We start from the raw sequence: 16,461 nt of genomic DNA on the forward strand, positions 1-16,461 counted from the left end.
AGCCGGGAGGGGCAATTCTATTTCTAATGGCAACAAAGTCTTTCCCATTTTCTGAATACCCCATTGTCATAGCCGCTTGTTCTTATTTTGGCTGCAAAATCATCTTAATTCTAATTTTATTTTTTCAAAGTGTAAGCTCTTGTTTGTTCTCTAAGTTGTCCCCTTTTCTCTAGGGTTAGTATTTCTTTCATTCATCTTGGTCTTTCTCTTCCATGGTGTCATTTTCTTCAAATGCCTAGTGATCTCGATCTTCTGCTTGTGTTTATGAATATTGATAAGTGCACATACTGAGCTTGAGTTTCCTTTATAGTTGTGTTCAGTCTGGCTCTGTATCAGTCAGAGTCCAAACAGGAAAACAGAAATCACACCAGGTATTTCAAGCATTAATACAGATCCAATTTAATATAGAGATTCTTTACAAGATTATTGGGAATTCTGGAGGAGCAAAAGACAGTAAGGTCAAGTTACTCAAAGATTAAGAACTATGGGAAACTGCTACCATCTCTGTGCAGAAGAGGGAAAACTTCACCCAATGGCTGGGGCAGATTGGCTGCTAAGGCTCCTGCTGTTGGAGCCCAGTTGCCTAAGTGGGAACTCTGTAATTTGATCTACGAGATTGGAATTGGGGTCCACAAACTTAAATGCTTTCAGGGGCTTGGCAAGCCCCATAATATGTGAAGCAGGTGGGCCAGTGGGCATGAAATTATAAGGGCAGTAGGAACTGTAGCTAGTTGGAGAATGCACGCTTGGATTTAATTTTTACAAAATATTATTCTGTCTAACAAAACTGATTTTCAGCTAGATTACATGTCTGTTGGTTTCTACTTCCCCAAAATATTTTAAATATTTATTTTAAAGAAAAACTTATTTTAAGATTTACCAAAGGCCTAATGTACTCCACAGAGAGTGCGTTTATTATTAGTAGTAGAGTTGAGTAATCACATTTGTATCCTGCTTTATCATTTTGTTATAATCATATATCATAGTATCATTTTGGTCAGACTAGTTTAAGCATTTAGTTAGTTTTTGTTTGGTTACTTTGAGGGTATAGAAAAAGAGTTCTGTTCCTTTTAATATTTTATAGTGTGCTTTTTGGAGTCCTGTCTGACAAACATGAGCTGAAGTATCATTATGATTTGGATGCTTTCCAGACATGAATATCACTTTTCAGGCCATAAAAGGAGTGATTGGATCCTTGGCAAATAGACCAGAACTGCCTGAACCTCAGGACTCACTTTATGCTGACTGAAGCCCTGGAGAAAAAAAAAGGGAGGAAGCAAACTCATACATCACTCAAATTTTTTCATTCACTATTAAACTTACGGGGGAAAACTCATATCAAGATCAAGGAATTATCTTTAATACCAGGATTAAGAAACCAAGAGGATTTTGTGCCAAATGCATGCCAGGCACCGTACATGTGTTGTTTTGTTTTTCTCAAATCAACCACATAAAGCAGGCATTTTAGCTCATGTAATGGATGGAAACCTGAGGCTTAGAGAATTTAAGACACTTGACGAGTCAAACAGCTATTGAATGGCAGTTCTGTTATTCAAACATAAATCTGTTTGATGCCAGCACTCAGGCTCTTTTCTCTACACTGTACTATCTCCTTATGAAGTCAGAAGTTGACGAGAAATTTCAGACCTTAAGGAAGTTCTCAAGAAAGGAGCATTTTTGAGAGCTGTGGATTTTCCCTTGAAACATGTTGAAAAAGTTGTAGACATTTTACTGGCTAATTTGCAAGCAGAGCAATAAATGAGTAGAGTTATTTTAACTTAACATCCACTTAGATAGCCATTGGGCCAAGTCAGGCTTTGAAGACGGTCTGGCGCTCTTTGTGTCTCACTCCACAAATAGAGCAGTAATGACTCATGGGCACAGACTGGTATTAAACCCACCCGCTCACACATGCACCCTGACCTGTGGGCCCCAGGGACTTATCGGGTCTCTGGATGTTGACAGCCAGCCACATCTAAAGTCACAGCTAGGAATAGCAGGGAACTGAGAAACCGAATAGTGCCCTCCACTGCCAGAACCCTCACAGCAGCGTAACGCAGAAACCAAAGCAGGTCTTCAGTAGGCAGCTGAAAGGTTAAGTTCTGGGCTGGCCGAATTAAACAACCTGAAATGTAATTGTTCGAGGGACCGTTCATCCTGTGACTCCCTGTAAATAGAGACCCCTGAACGCCCTCAGTTCAGGAAGACTGTCTGGCTCTGTTCCCTTTTAACAACATGTTGATATGTTTATGAGCATATAATGGGCACTGCCTAATATCACTAATTGCCACTTAGTGTTAATCTCCGGCTTTATTCTCTGCGTGCTTCATGTTCCCTTAATTGGTTAATTAGACCTGCACTGGCTGCAAAGGAGGTAAGCCAGCAGGTAAGCCAGTGCTGCCCTGCAGCTGCTGGTAAGGGACCAGAAGTCCTCCTCTGTCCTACAGGAAGCACACCTAGATGTTTTCTTGGCCACACCTTGTTTTGAAGTTATGTATACCCAGGAGGCCCTTCACACTTGTTAGTTTTAACTAAAAAGGTCCTAAGTGGCTTCTCAACAGCCTCTCTCGATGCCCTCTAGTTGAGTGGTCCTCAAACTTTGGCTACATCAGAACCACCTGGTGGGCTTGTTAAAACACAGATTGCAGGGCTCCACCCTGAGCACTTCTTATGCACCTGGTGTAGTGTGCAGCCCCTAAACTTGCATTTCTAACAAGTTCCCAGGTGATGCTGATGCTCCCAAGGGGGGAGGGCGGTATACACTTTGAGCACCTACTGCTCTAACCAACATCTCCAAGCTGCCCTAGAAGACAAAGGTGGGGCAGTCTTCATCCACCTAGCCTTGCAGATGCCAGCATAGAGACGCGGGGCTTTGTGAAAAGAAACACTGAGGAAAGCCAAACTCTCTGTTGTTGTTTTCTCTCTTTGAAAGGAATAGAAATGGGGGAAAGCCACAGTGACCCTCTAATTTAGTGGTTCTGGAAGTGTGGCTCCCCGACCAGAATGAGCATCCCCTGGGAACTTGTTAGGAATGCAAATTCTGAGGCCCCACCACAGACCAGCTGACTCAGAAATTCCGGACGTGGAGCCCAGCAATCTGTGTTTTACAAGCCCCCCAGGCACTGAAGTGGGAGAACCACGCTTTGGATCTATTCTCTAAAAGACAGAGTGACCTTTTTTTTCCTTTTTAAAGATAATCAGACATTTGTAATGGAAATCCTCTGTTTTTCACTTGTAGTTTATTACACACAACTACATAAGCAAGCAATAGTCCAACTTCCAACCGGCTCACCCACATAGATTTATGTGTTTCTTGTGTATCTAGAAGTCCAGAGTCTGTCTAATAACTCTAAGATGTCATTAATATTCAGGCCCCTTTGATTTTAGCTCAATCATCTTTGGCCTGCAGATTTCAGCTTCCTGGTTGAAAGATGGTTATTGATTTCTCAAGTAGGACATTTAAGTTAGATGAAGGCAGAAAGAAGGGTATATATAGCTAAGGAAAAAGTGTAAATCTTCCTTGTTGGGTTTTTTAAAAGCTATTATTGTTAAACAGGTCAGTTAAAGTTTTGTTGATCAGAATCATATAATATAGTCATCCAGCAAAAAGAAAGTTTGAGACTGGAAATTAGAGGAAGACAAAGGAAAATGAAGCTGTCTTGGGTGTCCGGTGGCCAACATACAGTGTCTGTCACATTACTATAGTGAACTTCACACTTATTTACAACAAAATGTTTCTGTTTTTATAAAAGACTGAGATTAAAGAATCTCTCTGGGCTTTGACAGAAGAAACCTCCAGTAAACCTCATCTGACAAATACAGTAAAGATTCTGCTACTGAGGTTAGGTTTGGCCTGTCACTGCTCAGGTAATATCCACTTCCTAGCCCCATGAGACAGGCACACACAAATACTTCCACAGGAAGAGTGTGTTTCCCAGACTGTAAACACTCAGCTTTGTCATGTGACCTTTCTTTGACTTCATGCTAAGTATACACTCACGTACTTTGACTTGAGGCTTGCACATTTGATTTGCAAATGGGATTCTAGTGGATGAGAGGCGACCCAAGGCCTGAAATGAGTGGTTGGCCTTGTTCTATAGTGCCCTGTCATTTAGAATTAACTTTCTTTAATTGAAATTTTATTTGATAATTGTAGATTCACATGCAGTTGCAAGAAATAATACGGGGAGATTCCTTATATACTTTGCCCAGTTCCCCTCAATGGTAACATTTTGCAAAACTATAGTATAATATCATAACAAGGATTTTAACATTGATATAATGCACCTACTTTTTTCAATTATAGTTCACATTCAATATTATTCTGTATTAGTTTCAGGTGTACAGCATAGTGGTTAGACAATCATATACTTTACAAAGTGTTCCCCCAGATATTCCAAGTACCCACCTGGCCCCATACATAGTTATTACAATATTATTCACTATATAGCCTATGCTGTACTAGTGCACCTATTTTATTCAGATTTCCACAGCTTTACTTTTAGTCACTTGTGTGTGTGTGTGTGTGTGTATTAAGCTCAATGCAGTTTTATCACCTGTATACATTCATGCATCCGCCACCACAGCTGAGTTCCAATACCATAAATATCCCTCGGTGTGTCCTTTTATAACTATACTCACCTCCCTCCTGCATGGCCCCCACCTTCCTCTTCCCTAACCCCTGGCATCCACTAATCTGTTTTCCATTTCTAAAACTCTGTCATTTCAAAAATAGAATCAGACGGTGTACAACTTTCTGGGACTGGATTTATCGCTCAGCATAATTCCCTGGAGATTCATCCAAAATGTGTATATCAATAGTTTGCCCCTTTATTGCCATGTGGTTTCTCTGGTAAGTATGTACCACAGTTTGTTTAATCATTCCTGTTGATAGACATCTAGCTTAATTTCCATTTTTGGCTACCACACATAAAGTGGCTATGAACATTCATGTACAGGTTTTGCATGAGCATAAGCTCTCATTTCTCTGGGTAAATACCCAAGAATGAAATTCCTAGGTGGTATGTAGCTGCACGTTCAGTTTTGTAAGAAACTCCGAAACTATTTTCCAGAGTGGCTGTGCCATTTACATTCCTACAGCAAAGAAGGAATGGATTTCTCCGTATCCTTGGCAGTGTTTGATTTTCTCACTGTTTTTCATTTTAGCCATTCTGATAGGTGTGCTGCAATACCTCATGGGGCCTTAACTTACATTTTCCTGATGGCTGATGGCGTTGAACACCTTTTCACATGCTTGTTTGCTAACTTCCTCCTCTCCGGGGAAATGACAGCTCATCTCTTGTCTGTTTTCTAATTGCACTACTTTGTTGCTGCTGCTGTTTCACTGTTAAGTTTTGAGAGTTCTTTATATACTTTTTATACTAATTCTTTTCAGATATGTAGTTGGGAAACATTTTCCCCCTGCCTGCAGCTTGTCTGTTCATTCCCTTCACATAAGCTTTTATAGAGCAAAAGCTTTTCATCTTGAGGAGGCCAACTTTTTTCACTTATGGAAAAATTATCCATAGTGACCTTCTAAAAAATATATACACTGCGGTAAAATAGATATAACATAGTGACCTTTTAAAATGCCTTTCTAGATGACCTTTTAAAACACAAATCTGATTATGTTGCTTCCTGTCTAAAACCTTTGAATAGTTACCTTTTTTCCTTAGGATAAACTTTAAAATCCCTAATGTGGATTAAAGCCCCCCCCCCCCCCACAATTCCACTGGGAGGCCACCCTGTTCTACACTCCAGCCAGACAGGAACCACTTTCAGATTTTCTAAGACATCTGGCTTTCTCTGGCTTTATTCCTCCCGAGACCATCTTCTAGACTCCCCTGCCCTCTATAATTCTTTCAGGTTTTAGCTGCTTCACTATGGCTCCCCCTCTATAGATTTCATAGCACTAACATTTACACTCTAGAATATCTGTTTTCCCTGTTCTCTAAGCTGCTTGAAGGCAAGAACTACTTACTCACCACTGTCTCTGCGTTGCTCATCAAAACGTCTGCCACACAGGCTGCCGAGCCCTAAGTCACTAAGGGCCCTGGTCTGCAGCCCTCCTCACAGGACCACCCCACAAGAAAAGAAAAACATTTAACCAAAACTTTAGCTCTGAAATTAACATCACCCTCATCCTCTCTGATCTGCTTCCAAAACTTTCAGCAATTACAAAGAGGCGTTTATTGTGGAGCACTTGTGTGGCACAGTATTTTGGCAAAGTGTTTTATAATTAGCTTGTTGATTAGTTCTCAAAACACATAAGGAGAAATGTTCACTCTCTCTCAGAGATTAGGAACTGAGCCCAGAGAGATCTGAAAACTCCATCTAAAGTCATGTGGCAAATCATTAGCCCTCTCCACAAAGTGTCCATTTCTTTGGCTTCGACCCTGATGTGTAACTAACTGCTCACTGTGCCAGGGAAGCCCATGACACTCGGGGACACCCACAGGGGTTATCCAACAGAATGTTCTTCTTGGACCATTAACAAAAATTGAATGATGATTATTTTAAATGTCTGTTGAATATATGCAGTCAACAAATATGTGCTTACTTTTTAAATGTGGAACTTGCCCGGCTGGGCGTGGCTCGGCAGTTGAGCATCGACCTAGGATCCAGGCGGTACGGGTTGGATTCCTGGTCAGGGCACATGCCCGGGTTGTGGGCTCGATCAATGACTCTCTCATCATTGATGTTTCTGTGTCTCTCTCTCCCTCTCCTTTCCTCTCTCTGAAATCAATAAAGATATATTAAAAAGAAAAAGAAAAAAGTTGTAAATGTGGAACTAATATTCTTGTTTAAAGAGTAAGGCTCATGCCCTAGCTGATATTGCTCAGTAGTTAGAGCATAGACTTGCAGACCTGAGGGTTGTGGGTTCAATTCCGGGTCAAGGGCACATACCTGGTTTGCAGGTCCAATCCCGGCCCCCGGTGGCGGTGAGTGTGGGAGGCAACCAATCAATGTGTCTCTCTCACATTGATGGTCTCTCTCCCTCCCTCCCTTTCTCTCTCTCTCTGCCTCTTCCACTCTCTCTGAAAAGCAATGGAGAAAATAGGGAACAGGCCAATCTCAAAACGTCACCTGAACTAGAGAGCTGGATACAGTGGCGGCAGCAGCCTGCCCGAAGCTCAGGTCTCACCCCACATCCACTCATCTGAACAGGACCTGCTCATTTCTGCTTGATCTGTCCCAGGGCTATTGCACCAGGAGTAGAAGTTTACTCCCCACAGATATATTTTCTCCTAAACTCACACAGAAACAGACTACATGCTCAATGGTTTTATCTTGCTTATGAAGGTAACATTTAGCTCATACTGGGATTTAAAACATTTTTGTCGTCTGGCTTTATTGACCAATATAAAAGTGTTGTTCATTTATGTATTCAACAGATACCACTGAGAAGTTCTTCTGTGCCAGGCACCGTGTTTGGCACTGAGGATAGAGGGGTGAACAGCATAGCAGGGCCTCTGCCTTCTTGAAGCTTGCAGTCCAGCAGGACAAGAGCCTTATATTAAAGTCACACAAATGCACACACACCTCCTTTAAAGCCAGCCTATGTATGCAGCATGGGTTTGTTATAACACAACAATGTTTATATTTGAAACATTTTCCTTAAAAGATACACACACACAGAGCACATTGTATATGAAACACTCCATTGCAGTGCCGTGTGTGTACATGCGTTTCCTCCATGCTCAGCGAGAGCCAGCCCAGGCGCTGGAGGATCAGGCACCAACCTGCAAAGACCCCCAGCCTGCCCGTCTTTCTCAGGACAGCAACACTGTGGTGCCCACATCCATATGGAGCTGAATTCTGCCAACAACTTGAATGAGCCTGAAAGTGGGCTCATCCCCAGAGCCTCCAGAAAGGAATGCAGTCGGGCCAATATTTTTGATCAGAAAGCCAGCCAAGCCTATTGAATTGCTACAGAAGTGTGAGATTATAATTATTGTTGTTTTAAGATGCTGAGTTTTGATAATTTGTTACAGCAGCAATGAAAACTAATACAGGAGTAAGGGCGTGAACACTAATAAAAAATTACTGCAAAACTTGAACAAGAGATGTTAATGGCATGGTCCAGGCAACAACAGTATGGAAGTGATTGATGAGAAGTGGTGAGATCCTATATATATATTGAACGTAGAGCCTGAGTGATTTGCTGATGTGGTGTATGACTGAGAGGAGCCAATGGTCACTCCAAATTAAAAAATGGAGTTTCCATTGACATAGAGTCCGCTGTGGGAGGAGCAGTTTGCAAAGATGAGTTCAGAGAGGTAAATAGGAACTAAATTATACAGAACTTTCTAAGTTATATTAAGAATTTTAAACATTATCTAAAAAATAAAGGACAATTATTGAATACTTTTAAGTAGGCAAAGGTTAGAACCAGATTTGTATTTTTTTAAAAGCACTCAGGAGCCCTCACATTGTGAAGCTACTGGAGTAAGGTATATACAACCAACCTAAGTAGGTAACTTACACATTCAGGGAGATCAGCAAAGGCAGGGGCCCCCCAAGTGAGACTAAGGAGAGTCTCCTAGATTGTTAGAACAGAATTTCTCAAGTGTAAGTAATAAGATGAGACACTATTTCAAAAGAAAAATCCTCATAGGCAACTAGGATTTATTAAACCTATTTTAGTGACAATGTTACTTACATATGTAATAAAACTAGTCATAAACAGTGTATAATTATAGTTCTTATACTACTATAAAACCAAATTAATTTAAAAATTAAACACTAAGAAAAATATAACTCAAATTTAGAATATTAATATACTATTATAGAAGATGTTCTTTTGCAAAAACTAATTGCCAAAGCTTGATTTAGTAGTTGAAAGATGCAGTCTCTTTTTATTTTTATTTTTTACCATCAACAATATAAATGCAAATGCCTGTTCTCAAATGTGTTGTAAAAAGTGATGTTACTAACATCAAAGCTTTACTTACTAGTTCAAGATAATCAGATGTCATATTAGTCCAATTTGGCAATGTACAATCTTCAAATGGGATTTTTAATGAGGCACAATTTGGTAGTTCTGCAAAGTTCACTTACTGGCATCAAGATGATATAGCATTGCAACATCTTAGGAACCTTCATTAACATGACATTTAATAGTTTTGTTGACCATTCGTTGTTTTTTTTTAAACTTCTTTTTTTAAATGTTTTTTTGATTGATTTTTTTTTAGAGAGCAGGGAAGGGAGCTGGAGAGAGAGAGAAACATCGATGCATGTCCCCCAGCAACGATCGAGCCTGCAACCTGGGCATGTGCCCTGACTGGAATTGAACCTATGACCTCTCAGTGCCTGAGACAATGCTCAACCAACTGAGCCACACCAGCCAGGGTGAAAATTCCTCGTTATATAGTTACCTCTTCACTTACCACCGATGAACTATTTCAAATGGATACATATAACGGAATTTGTGTAATACATAACCTATAACGGCACAGTTCCTTTCGAAGTGTGGATATATGCAAAGAAAACAAAGAGAAAAAGGGAAAACTATAAAAAATTAGAAAGGAAGAAACACAGTTATTGGCAAATGATGTTATTTTTTGCATAAACACTCCAAAAGAAGCTTCAGAAAATTAGCAGAAATAAGAAGAGCTTATTAGCAAAATTGCTGGAGAAATCAAATATGCTGGCAGAGCCCTGCACCTGCCAGGAGGGGGCACCTTTTTCTTTATCACACAATGGCCTCAACAGGCTCACGGAGGCCTTGGGTGGACAATTTGATATAGGGTGACAGACCTAGAAAATGCCCCTATCACACCAGAGGACTGGCCTCAGGAGGCCATCGCTGCCACCCCCCTGAGCACAGCACCCTGCAGGGTGATGGAGCAGGCATGGACTCTGCCCATACCACTGACATGCTTGTCACATCTCCCAGGGACAGAGCATCCTTCAGGTTCCCAAGTGGAGTGTGCTGGCAACACCTGAGTTACTTGTGGCTCTCACTTCAAAGGAGATGGGGACAGCAGGTCCCTGACATATTCCCCTGTAAAGACTCAAAAGGTGAGGAATTCCCCAAACAGGGCAGGGGACCTGGAAGCTGGGCAGCCAAGGAGAATGCCAACACAACACTTATTTGTTGTTACTGTTTCCTGCCTTTGCTTCTTTTTTAACCTTTGTTTTGACTCTCTGGCATTCTAAATGACAAATGAGATGGTGCCTAAATGCAACAGAGGACTACAGGAAACCAGCTGAGAGAGGTCAGCCCATGGATAAGTGAGGGCCTTAACCGAAAAAAATATTTTTCCAATAATTGCACTGTCCTTCAGCCTACTGAGATTCATTCCATTTACATGGATAATTGTGTGACATGAGGAGATGGAACAATTTAGGTATTAAAGTGAAAGGACTATATATGATTAAGGTTAACACAATTTCTTATTTATTAAAGTTTGATGTTGTAATGTTATTGCTATACACACACACAAGGATGGCCAGTGCTACATTATACATATACAGGTGTAGCTGTATGCATCTATATGCGTGTGTGTGTGTGTGTGTGTGTGTGTGTGTATGGTCCCAAAAAATGTATACACACTTTAACAGCTTGATAGCTGTTAAATGAAAATAAAATATATTTTAATAAACACTGCCTTTATAATTATTCAAAGCTTGTGTATGCATTTTTTGGGACATTCTATGTGTGTGTGTGTGTGTGTGACAGTGTATTTATAATATACATTATATATAATGCATATATGTATTAGTCTCTATGCTGTGATCTTCTAACTTTGCTTTTATTTTCTCACTTTGTCTTGCATTTTACCTCCTTCCTTTCCTGCCCCCCAGCACTATTGATTCAGCCTGACACAAAAGCAACACGCATTTCAACCATTAACCACACGTCCTTGATCCTGGTTCAGTTAATTCATGTGAACAAATACTTGTCTACTATGTGCAACATATACAGGTGGTATTAGAAATTCAGCAACATATCTTTCCTCTCTTTGTCTCCTCCCTCACAGCTCATAACAGATCAAGCTGCCCCAGGTAGACACCCTATAAAAACAAATGGGTGAATGGAAGGAATATAGAAAAGATACACAGAAAACAAATAGGTCAGGTACCCATAAAATATCAGTAGGTCAGTAAAATACTTCTCTTTGTCACAACTTTTTTGTTTTTATTCTTTAACACCTGGAAACACCTGATTTTAGCATGACCACTAAAAAGCAAACTCTAAATACACTTAGAAATTCACTATATAGAAGATAAAACCTGTGATGGATAAATTAAAGTAAGCTGTTTTATAATATTTCATACAAGAGAAAAATGTTTTGAGCTGTCTATCTTATTATCAATTCTTTTTTCCAATATTCAGTAAATATATTCTCATAAATTACTAAATGCTGTTAAGAAATGGGCATTTAAGATTGAGAAAAAATGTTCTGCGGCACTTATAATTTACAAGAATTTAATTAGATATAATTGTTAAATATGCTAGATACAGTCGGAGTCAATTTATTAGTAACACTTTTGGAACTTAAGGCAGCAGTGCCCACGCCCTGGGAAGGCAATGGTTCCGTCCTTGCAAAGCCCAGGGGAGGTGGCTGAATGACTCCCGGGCTTAGCGTGTTAGAATCTAATTGAGAGCCTAATGAGGACACAGACAGTGGTATTGCTTTTAGTCTAAACATCTATCTTGTCACTTAACAGTCCCGAAGACATGGATTATCTGTTACAGGTACAATTACTGCGAATTGGAGATACTTCTACAAAAGGAGATTGCTATTGGCGACGTCAAGAAGACCAGTAACTAACAGATTCCGAAAAAAAAAACGGACTTTCTTTTTAAAACCAAATATGTGACACGCTCGGCCAGCTTAAAATCAAGTTCTGGGACCTGAATTTAGAGAGGTGCAAGCAAAAGGTTACGCCTAGCTCTGCTCTTGTTCCCGCACTCCGGGCCTGTCCGGTTGCTCCCTCCCCGTAAGCCCTGCTCTCACCTCCGTCTTCTCTTTCAAGCTCCCTGCTCAATTCCGTTCCTTTTCTCAGCAAGCAGCTTTGCCTTCTACCTTTCAGTGAAAACAGAAGGTCGAACTCTCCCAGAGTCCCAACTTTTGTGCTGACACAAATAGGTGGGTAATTATTTGCTTAAAGTCTGCGCACGTTTCCTGCTGCAGAGAAAGCTCTGTGCGAGCAGGGAGGGCACCTGTTCCCCAGAGTTCCCGGCGCCCAGCACCCAGCACCCAGCACCCAGCACCCAGCACCCAGCACAGGGTCTGCCAGGGGCTCCAGGGGGTCTGGTGCGTAAATGAATAAACACACTTCCTTCTCCTCATTTATGAGTTTTATTTTTAACGTAATATATTATTATGGTAAAAACCCAAAATAGTACCGAACCATATTGAAGGAAATGTTAAAGTCGCCTTCCCTGCTAAATTCCACCGGCTCCCTTCCTCACCTCTCTCCAGCCCCAGAGCAAACTCTCCCTGAGTCCCAGATGTCGTCCCCCTGTGATCTCTTCCAGGACCCACTTCTCCATGCGGACAAGCGGGGGGGGGGGGGTTCTTAGAGTGGCCAAGAGTTGCAGCAGCTGAGGGTGAGGGCAGGGGCATGGCCAAGGAGAGCAGCAGCCGGGTGCCAGGGAAGCTGAGTGAGTCATCAGATGTTAAGGGTGAGTGCAGGCTAAAGAAAATAAGAGGCAAAGTGACAGGTCGCAGGAATGCAGCAGGAGACCAGGAGTGGAGATGCCACGGAGACGCAGTGAGAGGGCCCCGGCACAGAGATGCAGAGGACTAACTTTACAGTCATTTAAAAGGAAACATTTTCCGAAAAAATGTATGCACTTTTTAAAATAAAATTTCTCTTAACCAAATTTAAAAATATTAACATCCATAAGAAGGTTAAAAAAAAAAACCCTGCATCTATTTGGCCCCAAATAAATTTGTAACATTTTACTTATTTTTTAAAAATTCCAAAGCATACAAAAAATTGGCATTTAAGTGCAGGGGTGGATACACGGGTGTTTGTGATATGTCGCTGTGTTTTTTGTATGAATGAAATATTTCATAATGAAACAACAATAGCAACAGTGAAATATTCCAGGAAATAAAACCTAAGCCAATAAAAAGTTATGTCAGAACATGAAATCCCAGCAGCAGTGAAAGATCAGAGCTATTGCCAAGGAGCCCCTTGGTCTCAGTAGGAAAGGTTTTAGGCTCAACCCAATAAGATGTACCCTGAAAGATTCTGCTGATATTTTGTAGGAATTTCCAATATTATGGAGACAATAACAAATAAAATCTTGGCTCTATTTATATTTCAGGAAAATAAGCAAAAAGTTGGCCAATGTCCTTTGCCTTGGCCGCACATGAAAGTCATTAGTCTGGTTTAATGAATGGACATTTCTCTTGTGAGGCAACATAAACAGAGCTATTATTTAAAAATTGGAAGCAAACTATGTATGAAACAAGAGTAGTGATCTACAGCGATCTCTAATCAGAAATGGCTTTGTAGTTAGTATAAAAGAGTTCTGAAACCACGGTCTCCTTCCTACTATGACAACCATGGTCGTCCCTTCCTACCCACTTCCCTAAAGAGAGAGTAAGGAATGATTTTATTATTTATTTACTTACTTTTTATATATCTTTATTGATTTCAGAGAGAGGAAAGGAGAGGGAGAGAGAGAAACATCAATGATGAGAGAGTCATTGATCGAGCCCACAACCCGGGCATGTGCCCTGACCGGGAATCGAACCCCGATCGCCTGGATCCTAGGTCGACGCTTAACAGCTGAGCCACGCCCAGCCGGGCAGGAATGATTTCAGAAGGGTGCTTTATCTAGCAACCGACTCTAGCCCTTATATTAAGGGATATGGGGTTCAGTAATGGACCCATTTTCTTAGAGTAGTAAAAAAAAACAAACTCCATTGCTTTGAGAAACTATCCTTATATGGAGATATGGAGACAGTTGAAGAACGGGGCAGAGCTGTAACTCACAATGGAGGTGTATTTCGAAAGGAACCGGGTGTGGAGTGCTACACTTAGCCCAGATTTTTCTCCTGTGCTGGCGGTTCCCAAAGCCCACCTTGGCCCATCCTCTTGGAGGCACCCCTGCCATGTTACTGTGGTGGTGAATTACCAGCGTTGGGGAAATGGCTAATGACGACTGGGCAGCAAAGGGGTTCCTGGTGGGTGGAAGGGACAGCTCCTCTGTGAAGTTGTGAAGAGGGCTATCCTCCCACAGGGCTCATGGGCTTAAAGTAGAGGTTCTGTTACTCATGGGGCAATGGCTACAAAAGGCTTAATTTCCCAAGGCTCTTTTATTTGGTGCAAGAAAATTATGCTTAGCATATAGTTGTTTCTCCCTTATATGCTCTAGTTTCTTTGTATTTTCACCAAACTTCAGCGAAGTCTGATTAACCCTCATAATTTTGTGTAGTAAGTTGCAGAGGGGAAAAAAGTATAGACCAAAATGAAAGTATTCATTCACCTCTCACAGTGGGTTGAATAGTGTCCTGCAGAAATTCATGTCCACCTGAAACCTCAGGATGTGAGCCCCTTTGGAATGAGCCTTTGTAGATATAATTAAGGTAAATACCTCAAGATGAGATTACCCCAAGCTATGGTGCACCTTAAATACAGACCAGTGTGCTTTGTAAGAGACAGAAAAGGGGGAGACACGGAGGTGAAGACAGAGGCAGAGACCAGAGAGACCAAGGAGCCAGGGAACGCAGGGGTGGCCAACAGCCCTGGAAGCCAGGAGAGAAGCCTGGGCTGGATTCTGTGCCTCCAGGAAGAACCCACCAACACCATGATTTCAGACTTCTAGCCTCTAAAACTGTGATAGAATACGTTTCTATTGTTTTAAGCCACCAGGTTTGTGTTAGTTTGCTACGGCAGCCCTACCAGACTAAGGCCAACTTAAAGAAGGGTGTGCTTAGGTGGAAGGAGGGGCCCTGTGAAGTGGGGTGATCCTAAAGTGAGAGCAAGCAAAATACTGGGTCTGTGCACAGAAGACTCAACTTGATAAGGATATTTGGAATTGATACTTGGAGACCAAATGTCCTGATCACCTTGACAAACCCGTGCCCTGCTACATGCTTTTGAATAGGATGACCAAGTTTAGGCGGGATTTCCCCTTTACGCTATAAATTAAGCTGCTAGCATGAAAACTGGTTACATTAAAAAACACAAAACCCAGAACCTGGGATCAAAGTGTGACTTTGTCCTTTACATATTAAATATTGCAGAATATTTTGACATCTCTTTCCTAACATACTACATGCTGCAATATGTCAATGCAAGTTTAAGAAGAAATGCAGGGACTGACTGTAAATCTCAGTTTCCAATCGACTTTCCCAATGTTTTGTTTGTTTGGTTCAGGTTTAAAGGAACCTCTCTGTGGTTCATGTACCACACCTTCCTCAAAATGATGGTTCTCAATGCCCCCGCGTGTGAGGCTCGCTCCTTCCCGACTCACTCAGGTGCTGTCTCCAGTTTACAGTCTGCTTGTCATAAGAACCAAACCCTTTTTCCCCCCTGAACTTTTTGTGGCAAGTTGAACTAACAGATTCCTCCCTCCCTGATCTCACTCATCAGCAGAAGGTTCGGTATCAAAAAGATTCCATCAAGCCCTGGACAGTGTTTCTTAGTGGTTAGAGCATCAGACTGAGGACAGAAGGGTTGCCGGTTCAATTCCTGGTCAAGGACATGTGCCTGGGTTGCAGGTTCAATCTCAGGCCCAGGTCAGGGTGCGTGCAGGAGGCGACTAACGGATGTCTCTCTCACGTCGATGTTCTCTCTCTCTCTCTCCCCTCTCTCCATTCCACACTCTCTAAAAATCAGTATCCTTAGGTGAGGCTTAACACCACCAACAAAAAGATTCCATCAAGCTAGATCACTCCTTCCAAAGAGCAAAGGGAGCAAACTTTGACAAAGAGTGTACTAGATGTTTAGTGCCATGCGGCTGGCCTAAGGCAGGAGCAGGACAAAAAGAGTCAAAAGCACTGTATTGGGTGTGGGATGGGATCCTTTGTTATTCCTAAAGGATCAGGCAAAGGAGGAATCACTGGTTACCTCCAGGGAGTAAAACCCATCTCTGCATGCCTGTTGATTGACAGGGGACCCAGTAACCCAGACCAGCCAGCCCATGGCTCTCACTGGTGGGAGACAGAGCTAGAATCAGGTTCCGGTACTTATCCCACCTGGAGGGAATGAGTAGGAAACTCTGAGCGGGGGAGAGGGCTTGCTACCTCAGGCGGTCTGCTGCCTGAGGTGGGTCCACCCGCTCTTCCATCTCGAGAGCAGCAGCTATGTCCTGCCTCAACCGCAGGCCCGGGCTTTCCATAGGCACATAAGTATGCTAACGTCGCTGCTGCCTGAAGAAACAAAACTTTCCTCGGGCTCCTCTTCAAGAGTCATTTCCCCAGGGGGGTCTTTGCCTAGACCCAGTGCATCCTTCCTTCACTGCAGTCTTTGTCATTTTATATTTATTAG

At 41.9% G+C, this 16,461-nt stretch overlaps 1 protein-coding gene across 1 annotated transcript in view; it reads right to left on the reverse strand.

Annotated features, from left to right (window-relative positions):
• LOC308552570 (uncharacterized protein) overlaps positions 1-16,261 on the reverse strand; it is a gene marked incomplete at its 5' end in the record, with an annotated part of 38,557 nt that extends 22,296 nt beyond the window's left edge. The window contains 3 exons of the mRNA XM_081127792.1: positions 11,967-12,035; positions 12,425-12,648; positions 16,218-16,261. Coding sequence (XP_080983918.1) covers positions 11,967-12,035; positions 12,425-12,648; positions 16,218-16,261 — 337 coding nt within the window. The remainder of the gene's footprint in view (positions 1-11,966; positions 12,036-12,424; positions 12,649-16,217) is intronic.
• Positions 16,262-16,461: the final 200 nt, after the last annotated feature.

Source organism: Miniopterus schreibersii (genome assembly GCF_964146895.1).
Source record: "Miniopterus schreibersii genome assembly, chromosome: 2".
NCBI classification, from domain to species: Eukaryota; Metazoa; Chordata; class Mammalia; order Chiroptera; family Miniopteridae; genus Miniopterus; species Miniopterus schreibersii.